The 12,241-nt window shown below is 34.2% G+C and overlaps 2 protein-coding genes across 7 annotated transcripts in view; one reads left to right on the top strand and one right to left on the bottom strand.

Moving 5' to 3' along the window:
• Positions 1-12,241, bottom strand: part of LOC132203744 (fasciclin-1) — a 91,413-nt gene that overhangs the window by 36,588 nt on the left and 42,584 nt on the right. The gene's annotated exons all lie outside the window — the stretch shown is intronic.
• The window catches only part of LOC132203289 (uncharacterized), a 48,195-nt gene continuing 42,217 nt past the window's right edge, over positions 6,264-12,241 (top strand). Inside the window, exon 1 of the mRNA XM_059630949.1 lies at positions 6,264-6,536. Within this exon, the coding sequence (XP_059486932.1) occupies positions 6,452-6,536 (85 nt within the window). The 5' untranslated portion in view covers positions 6,264-6,451. The remainder of the gene's footprint in view (positions 6,537-12,241) is intronic.

Here is a 12,241-nt window from a genome sequence, read left to right as displayed (position 1 = left end):
TAATTTTTTGATTCTCATTCCTTTCATGTATATCAATTTCCTGGTCAGTTTAATTGATCTATTAATTTTATTTAAAATTTTTAACAAATAATTTTTATTCCATTAATTTTATGTGAGCAGAATGTTGTGTGCAATAAAAATGCACCATGCTGAATTGCATAAAAACCGTAAATGAAGGCTGAAGATAAAAATATTACGCTTGTTTCGACGTATTCCTTTTCTTCTCTGCACGGATATCTTCTTCGCACAAATTAGCCAAATCTAGTGTGAGAGCAAAACTGAAGCGGCGCGCGGCCTTGACACAATGCCTGTGAGAATCCCGGCGGCGCATCTATAAGAAGTAAAAAGTGTCGCATCAAAAACCAACTGCTGCATCTGGAGTGTGAAAAATCAAATTGGTCACGTTGGTGTTGACCAAGCATTTTTAGAATGAACAAAGTCTCAAGATGATTAGTAAAGGCAGATCAAAGAAAAGACGACGTTGGTGTTAAATTTTTTTTGTGCAATTTAGTTTAGAGGTTAAAAAATATAATTTATAGTTGGATAAATATTCTTTAGATGCGTGCAAAATTGTCATTCGACTCGTTGCAAATGAATCTTGAATATAATTTAATTCAGCTTTATCGTCTAAAAAGCCTAATTTATGCTGGTGAATATATTTTAATACATAATTCATTACGATTAATGCTTGTAGCTCTTTAATATTCTTTGAGGAAGATTTTCCACAAATAAATAAATACCTGTTGCAATGCGTATTTAATATAGAACTACATTAAATATAATACGATATTTAATAAAAATTTTAAATTTAATATAATTACGAAATTTAAATTAAAAGGTATATTTAAAAAAAAAACATTTAATTAAAAAGTATCTAATTGCATTGAAAAAAAAATTAAATAGTTTAATATTTTTTTTTATTAGTAAATCTCTTTTAAAATTGATTAATTTTAAGTAAAAATGGAACTCTGCACTGTAAATACTTGCTAATCAATATTTGATCCGTCAAAATGGAATTAAAGAATTCAATTCAATTTATTTTTTCACAAAAGTCAGAACAATTAATTGTGAAAAATTGGTTGAGACTGTTGAGAGTAAAATAGGCACATGTATAGGGCTTTAAAAATATCATCCAAGTTGATATAAATTATGTTATGTTGTGATGTTTCAGAAAGTTTTGTAAATTAAATTTTAGTCAGATTAGATTACCCATGACATAAGTGTCGCTGTCGAAATTGAGTTCAATCGAATTAGCGCACGGAAAAGTTCACATTCGCTGCGAGCACAATATTGAGAAGAGACCCACATAACGTGGAAATAAAAGTGAATCGTTGTTGCCGATGCAAAAATCTGCTCGCTCGCGCGTTTGATAATTAAAATCTGGTTTGACGCAACGCGCGCAGTTGCATCAAACTCGCGCTTCTCACATAATTAGCCGCGGCTCGTTTTCTCATGATCCGAAACTGCTCCATTAGCCGAAGACGAACCAAATGAGTTGTGAACTTTTTACTTTCACTCACCCGCGCACACATATGTGTGTGGACCTTTCGGATAAATTGCTCAAAGATCTTTGGCAAGCTCCTTTTTATTGCCCAAGCAGAGGATTAAATCTTTTTCTCGTGTAACATATATTATGATCATATTGCGGCCATAAATTGATTTCAGAGCACCTGGCTCGCTTCTTCTTCTTTCACGTTTTCCAATTATTTTTATGTGATGTAAAATTTCGGCGAATCGCACGCGAACCACTTTTTGGCGTCAAAAGCCGACCTTGCCGCCAAGATTCTTCTTCATATTTTTTTTTCTTCTTTTGAAGCGACGCAGCTCTCGCAAACAGGAATTCCTAGCGGCACCTGCGAATTGGGGAAAGGACCTCGGGTGCGGCGGGGTCATGAGCTTGCTGGACCTTTTAATCTGCCGCTGCGTGAACGAGGCTGCCTTAATCAAGTGGCTCGCAGAATGAGAAACGTGCGAGAAAATCTTTCTCCTTTTTCGTCTCTTTTATTTTCGCACAAGAGAGGAAAGTTGCAACAAGCACACCTAACCATCAATTTGTCGAGACATAATACTCCTTAATAGGACAATTAAGTGCTATATTTAGGCATGAGAGAGAGAGCATCAAATTACTGAAGAAATAATAATACTATTAAGAATTTGTAAAAAGAAGTATTTTTTACAGTTTCCAAGTATTGAAATTTTTTTATGAATAATTAAATTAGTATTAGTCAGCGAGCAGCGCGTTTGCTCATGAAATAGGGTCGCAGACCGTGACCGAAACTGGTAGAGCCATTTGTTTTTGAATAAAAACAATTTTTCTGCAACGAGGAAAAGCCCGATCGCTTCATTTCCATGATCATCTCCTCGAGTGTCAACTTCTTCAAATAATTAAATTATTAACATTTTATTTTAATTTGAATGATTCTTACTAAACCCCATCCTGATTTGCTAATTTCTTTAAATATTTAAATATTATTAATTAGTGCTGGGAATAAAAATTAGCTTGTTTTCAATGGGCTGTTGAGAATTTATCATGAAAAGTAATTTATTTCTTGAAAACTCAAAAAAGTCAAATCATGAATAATTGGGGGACATTCACTAGAGATATCCTCCCCGGCTATATTTATAACGTGGTGGGATGTCATCTCTACTTATTTTTTTTCTTCTTTAATTTTTCCAATATTTTCTTGCGAAACTTGAAAACATGCATAAACTGTAGTAAAATAGAAAATTTAATTCAATAAATTATGTTGAGCATTGGAACAAAAATGAAATATTTTTAGCCACAAAATCACATTTTTACTGTTTTAGAATTAAAATACATTTACAATAATTTTCAATATTCATTTATTTGCTCATATACTTACTAGTCCTAGTACCATTTATTTCTAGTGTTGAAAAATTCTGGACATGGGAACTCTCCTAGAAAATATTTGTTGGAATATTCAATTTCCGCTAAAAATTAAAAAAAAAAAAATATTAAATACATGATTTTGCATAAAATCATTCTTCATTTAGGACATGAAAAAGTAAAATTGATCACAAAAGTAAAAGCTAGAGAAAGAAAAAATGCATTAAAAGACAAACATCTAGAAGCAAAAATAGCTCTGGGGCTAATTACTGCTGCTGGACATCACAATTTATTTAGAAAACGAGTCTTCTCTTAATTTATGTTAACACCTGCTTTATGTTTTCTATAGAAATTCCTGCGCTCGTTAATCTCAACACCTCATCAGGTCAGTGAAACCTTAATAGTTTTTTCCGAATCGGGGTGAAATCCTGTTTCACACCCTCCAGCTACAAGTGTATGGCAGCGTGCGAATTGACACTTCGGAGCGGAAAGGTTGCTCACGAAAATCATAGTCATGCCAGAAATCGCAAAAGAAAGAAAATTACCAAGAGTGTGTGTGTGGCGCATTCCTTCTCGCTTCTTTTAATAATAATTCCTTTTCACAGATGAATCGCCGAAAACACACGTGCTAAAAACTACCGTTAAAAATGCTTCGCGCGCGCGGCAGTTCCTTTTGGACTCTTCTCCGAGAGTGGGTCAAGTGATCGCCTGCAGTGCACGCAGCCCACCGAGCACTTCGCTCTCTCTGCTCCGTCGCAGCATCCAGCCGACCACAATAGCACTCACATAATTTTTAAACCTATCCATTTTATCACAAGTGCAATTTAATTGAAAAAGAAAGGGGAAATAGGAAAAAATAAAATGTTTTGAAAGGAGATTCACTTAAAAAACTTAATTTCTTTTTTGAAACTGTGAGACACAACTATGCTAATAAATTGAAAATTAGTACAAAAAACAAACACTCAAACTAACAAATTAACAATAAAAAAGTGAAGCATAAAAATGATAAAAAGTTGAGAGTTTCAGGCTTAAAGATTAATTACTATTAAAATTTAAGAACTTCTTTTAGTAAATTTTATAGACGAATGGAATTTAAAGACCCATTACAATCTAAAAATCACAAAAAAATATTGGGTTAATTGAGAAAAATTTAAACAATAAATCTTTAGAAACACCTGGCTTCAATGTAAATGTCAGAATAAAGCAAAAAAAAGCCACATTTTTTTGCCGAAAATTCAAATAAATCAATTTAGATTTAGAGACAAATTGTTAAATACAATTTTAATTTTATTCCCAGCATGGAACAACATCTCCATATCAAATATGTACATTTTTTTAGCTATATATTTTAATTGTACGCAGTTTACTTGCCTCCATTCTAATTGGTTTACAGCTCTCAATAAAAAATATTTCTCAACATTTAAAAACTAGATTAAGCAAATACGAGTTCAATTAACGGTTGATGAGTTCTATTTAATTCTCAATTTTGGCACGCAGATAAATCTCTGAATAACCAAAAATGTTGCTGATTTTATCTTCTATTGACGTTTATAGAAAATTGTATATATACATTACGACAGCAGAAATATCTCCGTAACTTCTTACGAAGCCTTTCAAAAGTAGGCATTCCAAAGATCTACAACTGATTGTGAGAATTATTTAAAAACTTCTGCGTAAAACGTTTTGTACTAAAAACCATAAACTAAAATCTCTCAGGAGATTTTGTCCCCAAGGCCTTTATTTGCTTTCTCGCACCTCTTTATTTTCACTCTTTTCCTTGAACCATTTTTTACCTTGTTTCTTTTATTGCCGGGGATTTCACTGCTAAATCATGCAGATTCTGCGTATTACGATCAAGTCAATAAAGTAGATGAACTGGCAGAGTTCTTCAGTGATGCCAATAAAAAAGAGTTTACAAATTATAAATCAAAATCGTCCTCATTTCCAAGCCGATTTTAAAATAAAAGGAGAATGCACGCTGGTCACGGCCAGACGAGTCAAAGTTGCATGAACTTGCAAAGAGGTTTTTTTCTGTTCTTGGATTTGAATTGCAAAGAGAGCATTGTTGTGCATTAAACAAACCGAATGACACCAAGAGGTGTGCGTGGAATTGCTAAAGAAGGGTTAGGCAAAGAAAAGAATGCCAAGATTTTTTTAGTTTCAAAGAATTTATGCACAAATTATTTTATCCCTCCACGACCTCCACTGTATAGAGTAACAAATATTACAGCAAATAACATTATTTAAAAATTGACTCTCCATTTGATTGGTAATTGGTTTTCAAATAAATAATTTTACATTATCTTAGTTTCAATCTGATTAGTAGTTTCAATTTCTAATTTAAGACAATAGTAAAAATTATATAAAAAGAGTGACCTGATTAAATCATATTATTATGATCAATATTAATATTATCAAGGATCGTCAATTTATTTTGAAATTTTAAAGATAACGGTTTTAAATTATGATCATGGAAAGTTACTTGAAATTAAAATTATTACTATTTCATTCATTCTAGTACATTCTAGCTTTTTAAAAGTTATTGTTTATTTATATTAAAAAAGTATTTCCTAAGAATTATTTAAATCAATATAATAAATTAATAGAGTTAAAATGAAATATTAAAAATTAAATATATTACAATAACTAATTGCTGAATCTTATCTTCACAAACAATTAATTCCATAAATATCTACTTATTCATTCCTAATAGTAAATTTACGGCTGTGATTTAATCGTTGAATATGAACGTTCATAAATTGGGAATTTGAGGTAAAAATTTCATTTTGCATTTTTATGTCAAAAATAAATTTTAGGATAAAAATATTTTGGAAAATTAAAAGAATGATAAATTTAGGCCAACAATCAAAAGGTGACGTCAAATTTAGACAAGAAATGCTAAAAAGACGGAAATGTCAAAATTTTATAAACAAACATGTTTGTATTTGTGCATTATAAAATTCAATGAAATTATATTCCAAGGTTTATTTGAATAAAAGAACTGGTAAGACTGAGGATCATTGCGGTGGATGGGTACATTTCATGTACACAGGAAGCTTTAGTACATTTATTTTTATTGCAATTAATCCAACTAATCAAACGTATAATTTTTCCATTAATTGTAACATTGTAAGTAAAATATTTTGCAACCATTCAAAAATAATTGTGTAGATACTGTCAAAGGAATACTGTGTGCCTCATTAATGCAAGATATAAATATGATTATGGAAAGCTGATCAACCCACCACGAATAGCCCAAAAAGCCGGGTCCATTCATCGCGGCGGCTGCAGGTTGGCCGGCAAAGGAGAAGCAAGCAAAGGAAGGCGACCTGAAGTGAGAGGTGGAACCGCTCCCCCCTCCCGTCGGAAACCCACCTGTGCACACCGGCGGCAAGGTGTGCACAGTCCGACTGCACGCGTCCTCCGAGACACAGGCTGGTGAGTGCGACATGCAGTGGTCCAGCTGAAGCGCCACCCTTTCGAGGAGCCACCCCGTTTGTCCAGTGCCATAACGCGACAAACAACCCCAGCCTCTTCGTCTCGCCAGCGACACTCAAAACTCTTGATTCCTCGGCCAAACACAGTGCATGTGTGTGTGACAAAATGAGGAAGAAAAACTGCACAGCGATTTCGCTGATCGGATTATTAGTGATTGGCGTGTGTGTCCTCGCCACTGCAAATGCGGCAGGTAAGTCAAAATTTTATGATTCAACTCGTTTTTGTTTATTACATGTGCAGATTTGTTCTCATTTTTAGAGGGGGTTGTAAGAAAAGTTGGAAAAAATTTGTTTACAAAAATTTTAGTGCAAATTTTATTTTTTAAATTATTTGATTTTGAACAGATAAAATTCTACTTCTAAACATCTGAAAAAAGCTGTTTAGAATTTTGTACTTCCTGACCTCTAAATATTGGGGAAAGAAAAGTCATCAGAAAAAATATGCTTTTATAATCTCAGCTAATAAGTCAATAAGTTAAATTCAATTTGAATAAAATTTCTATATTTAAAGAAAATATTGTGATCTCTTAATACAAGGTTTTAATTTTAATTGCAGGGAAAAATCAATCGATTTCTAAATTCAATCAAAGTGCACTATTCGAGTCAAAGAAACTGAAAGAAACGCAAGAGGAAACAATTTTGCGGTAACAAAGTATGATTAATGTGAAATTAAAAGTACCACAAAACGATTCGCCGCGATGAAAACAGTGAAGCGTCGGGTTCGAAAACCTCGTTCTCGTTGCAAACAATTAACGGCAGAAGAGAAGAAAAATCATCAGCGTAATTATTGTTGTTCCGTCGCGGTCTTGCATCTTCTTATTTATATTCTTTCGCGTGTGTTTCCATCTCGGAAGTTTTCATTCAGCCGCGTGCACCACTGTGTAATTTGTGATGCAGGTGCAACGCCAGAGCCGCAAATTATCGCTCGAGAAAGAAAGCAAGCAAGGGACGCGCCTATACTTTGCAAAACCACTTAATGCATTACGACTCCCAAGAAAGATACAAATCTCATTACCATTAGTTACAATTATACCTTCGTAATATTAAATAATTCCAATGCACGTTCCAGATAATATTTTTTTATATAATAAAAATCTGAAAAAGATCACGATTTCGATCAAGTATCACTTAAATTACGTGAATCTTATATATCGGCTCCTTCGAATCCAAGGTCATGACGTCTGGAAGATGGAAATGATTATCACAAATTTTTCTGTTCCTGAATAGAGCTGCGGTCTGAAGTCCCATATTGACCATAATGCATTCTCTGACTCCTCATTATCGAGCCAGGAGTTATTTTTAATGAGCTTTTCCTCCTCTCAAAGGGGTGCTCGCAGCAGGAGTGGAAAAAAAATCATCTTTCTTCGTCTCTCTGCTGAGCTGGACCCAAAGTCGAATTACGAAAGAAGGTCATGATCGTCTGTGGATTAACAAAACTAATTAGGTTTGACAAGCGGCGGCTCTGCATACCGGCGAACGAACAAAGCGCACACGCACAAATGAAAAGAGGAGGAAAATGAGAACGAATGAGCGGTAGTTATAACTAAGCCTCTTCAAAACAAAGGGCTATAATGCACTCTTATGCTAATGAAAGCAGCGGTTGTGAAATGGAATAAAAAGCACTGACCGGCGCGTACTTCTTTCGTAATTCGAACAAAAGTATGTTTGATAATCAAAAGTCATTGCTCCTTATTAAACCTGCATACATAGACGCGGTATAAAAGTAATTGCAAAATTTACTTAACGGTAAAAAAAGTGAATATTGGGGAGAAAAAAAAAGAAATTTAAAATGATTTTATTCAAAAACCTAATTGATTTGATTCTGATCTATATTTTATTTAATTAATTTTTATAAATATATTACAAACTAAAATGAGCCAATTTTATTTTAGTTACGCTTTCAAACCACCAATTTGTGGTGAAATAATTAGAGTTAAACACAGCATTTATTTATAAAATTTATATTTTTCAAACACGAGTGTCTTCTCGGTTGAAACTCCATAAAATTTCCATTCTCTGCGGAATGAGAGCTTTTCAAAGCGAAAATTGAAAGGCAAGCAATTTCTTACTCATATATTGATCTACAAATTTACGACGACGAAATACGCATAATGTCCCGTCGTCGAACGTGTGCCAGTTTTCTCTTTTAATAATCCGCAGCAGCTTCCACTTTTCGTCCGTTTGCACTTGTCTTGCTCATTTATATACATATATGTACTCCTTATTGCTAATTATTCACGCGCGAGCGGTACATTAGAAAGTACATTCATCATTTCATTGATCAATGTTGAACGTATTTATGATCAGTTGGTTTATAATCTAATTAAAAGACAAAGAGGGAAAAAGAGGAATCGGCGGAATGGGGGGCAGCAAACTTGTTGCAGACATTTTATTTTGATTGACCCAGGGCGGAGAAAGTCTTTGGCCCTTTTTCGTTACATTCTTGCTGCTCTCTCGCGGCAACCTTTAGCCTTTACCTATGAAGCAACCTGTAGTGAAATTTCCCCGTAATGCACCGCGATGAAGATGCAAAAAAAAAAAAACGTGAACAGCTGTTATTTTGCATTTGTCACGAAATGGAGAAGTGTTTTTTCTCACTGGGTCAAATGAGTCAAAGTTCACACCTATCATTGCAATTATTTCCTCTCGTTCGTTTCCGATTGTGAGAATGAATGTGATTTTTTTCTTTCTGCTGCACCCGATGCGTGCATGCGTGCGTAGTAACTGTTAAGTGCGCGAATTACGGCAAATATGTGTGCGCTTTGCGAAGGTAGGAGAAAAAGCTGCAGATAGATTTTATCGACGGCGCGACCAACTTTCGAGAAGCAGCCGCGAGTAGTGAGTTTGGGTGCGGTCATTAATAACATCCATAGCTGCTTTACAGTTAGCGGAGGCCGCGAGTGTGCGCGCATATTTGCCATATTCGCAAGATCTTTTATTTCTCTTCGTTATGCGGCGGAAGAACGTGTTTCTGCACAAATAACGCTGCGCTTACTGGGCCAAATATCTTCCATCAGATTTTGTTGAATGTTATTTCAAAGTAGAATAATTTTTTTTAATTAAATATATATTTTATTATAAAAAGTAATTTATCAGGTTTAATAAAAAATCCCATTAATTAACATCCAGGATCAAATTAATTATGATAATTATTTTTTTTTCTGATCTCAGCTATTTCACATTTGGAGAAAATCAATATAAATTTAATACCCCTTACAACTGCATGGAAAATTACTCTTACCAATGCAATTAAAATATTTGTTCGCTGGAATATAATTATATTTTATTGTTTTGCAAAAATAAAAAAAATTAAATTCTCTATTTTAATAAAACACAAAAATAGCCTAGCCAAATAAACATTGCTCTAAAAAGTGTTAACAAAGTTAATATAATATAAAAATTAAAAAAAAATATATTTATATAAAAATAATAATAGTATATATAAAATATTAAATTTTATTTTATATTTTTAATAATTTTTTTTCTTAACTTACTAAATTATTATTTTTACAAAATTTTTAGCACGTTAACCACTTTAAAGTTAACTAATTGATGATTGCCAGAAAGGCTGGCTGCTCTAGATCACGACGGCCAAAAATACGCGCCGAAGAAATTCCGTTTGAAGAGCTCTACGGGCCGCTTAATCTTCCACGAAGCGTGCAATTTAGCCGGCAGAATAAGTAATCGGCCCTCAAAATCCACTCCAATTGCACACGTTTGCTCATTCCCATGATCAATTCCATTTTTGCTTCTCTCTCTCCGGCTGAAGGGCGCCGATTATATCGGATTAGGCAGCGACTGTGGAAGAAGTGCGTGATTTTTGGAATAACGGCGGAAGGCGAAAGGCGCGGTTGTTTTCCGCGAGAGACTCCTCTAATTCGTATCACTGCGCTAATGGATTATTGTCGTCGGCAGATCCCGTTGCGCGAAACGCAAATTCACACCATGGTGGCGACGCGAATCGCCATAGCGTCGTCCACTGCTCCGATTCGCCGCTTAATTCGCGTGCGATACTTTGTAGAGCTGAAAAATTACACTGCCGGAAGCATTAATTTCGGGTGGTCTACACTTCTTGTCCGCAGATAAGAAAGAAAACACGCTTTTTATACTCGAGGAGGAGTTAAGTAAGAGAACATGAAAATATAAATGCCCAAAGTGGGAGGAAGCTTTGTCTTACCGTAATTGCGTTTGGACCGCGAGAGAGAGGATATGATTACGAGTCTCAAATAAAAATTCCGTGAGGAGCAAGTGGTCCGTTGAAACGAGGTTCCGTAGATTAACGTAAATTGATATGTCAAGGAATAATAATTTGATAGAAAAAAATGAGATGCTGGACCATCACTTTGTTGATAAGGAAAGGAGATATTATTGAATTTTTAGAGAGAAATCAGTTCGAGGAAAATAATTGGTTGGAAGGCTGAATGAAATTTCCAGAAATTCATGTGATGAAATCAAAAGAATCTATTGTTAGATTATGTTGTAATTTTCAATAGAAAAATATCTAGATAATATATGTTTGTTATTGGACAAATAAAAATAGAATTTCCATATTTTAAAAGGTGTGAATGAATTTGTAAAAATGAAAGGACAGACGAAATCAATTTTGTAAACATTCTGCCATTTAAACGTAAGAAACTATTTTACTACAAAAAGAAATTTTGCAGATTATTTTGGCCAAAATTTAAAGATTTGATTGAATGATAATATTCAGGTTTTCATTTACCAATATTATACTCCACCTAATCCAATTGATAGAAAAAATGTTATTTTTTTTTAAGAAATTGTAAAGAAAAATCTAGAGTCTTGTTGTGTAAAGAAACCTATGGTCAAAGAATTTATTTACCATGACGCCATGAATTATTTTCAAGAAAGCAATAAAGAAAAACATAAAAATTGACTAGATGGAAGCAACAAATACAAAAATCCTGACTAAAACAACCGGTTTAATTAGCAACCAAACGAATTCCGTAAGAAAATATACTTTTAAATACGTAATAAAACACAAAAAAGAGCGTTTGTTCGCTTAAAAAAAAAAAACACATTTTTACAACTAGTGTAAATTAGCATGATCAGAAAAGCAAAAGGCGTGCAAACGAAGATTAATACTACAAAAAGCAACGCATGAAAAGAAGGAGTGTGAGCGAGAGAGAAAAAATATTATTATTATCACGGAGAGGCAGACACACAGTGCACGAGCGTCGGAATTATGTTCCTTTGTGAGCTGCAGCAGCGGCCGCCGGGCAAAAGCTTTGTAGGCAAATTGTGTACCAATCCAAATATTTAGGCCAGCAGGTTGATGAAAAAGGATCTCGGAAGAGATGTGTGCATTCCTCTTCTCTCTCTTTCTCGCAATTACGATTCGCGCCGTGCCCACCCACCGGGCAAACAGCGACACCCACTCAGACTCAGTCAGAGAAGAAAGCGGCAGAAATGATTTTTTTTTCGCCGGGTCATCCTTCTTCACAATGAGATGAAAATTTAAGACCTTTTCGACACGTAAAAGGCGATTAATTAGTGTTTGGAGAGAAACGGTTATTTTTCAAACGTTTTGTTGTGAAAATTGCCGTGGCCGATCAGAATCTAAATTGAAATTTGGCTGTGGGTCGCAGGTCATCACAATTTGCCGATCGGTCTGCGGTTTCCGAGAGGCAGCTTTCAATTTCCGAGACGCACCTGATTCTCACTTTTCTTTTTTGGGTGGGTCAAGTTGATTTTTTCAATGCTGTTCGGTTCGATTTTTATTTTCCTTCTGTGTGAATTTGTTTGATATTTCAAGTTAATCATCATTAATTCTTACTGGATTCAACGCAGAAATACTAATTATGAACAAAACGATGCAAATTTACATTAAATTAAATTGAGACAACTATTAAAAGCAAAAGCAAATAATTAAACA

This window comes from Neocloeon triangulifer, unplaced genomic scaffold (assembly GCF_031216515.1).
Source record: "Neocloeon triangulifer isolate White Clay Creek 2 clone unplaced genomic scaffold, ASM3121651v1 ptg000017l, whole genome shotgun sequence".
NCBI lineage: Eukaryota > Metazoa > Arthropoda > Insecta > Ephemeroptera > Baetidae > Neocloeon > Neocloeon triangulifer.
This window is presented reverse-complemented; position numbering and strand designations above follow the sequence as displayed.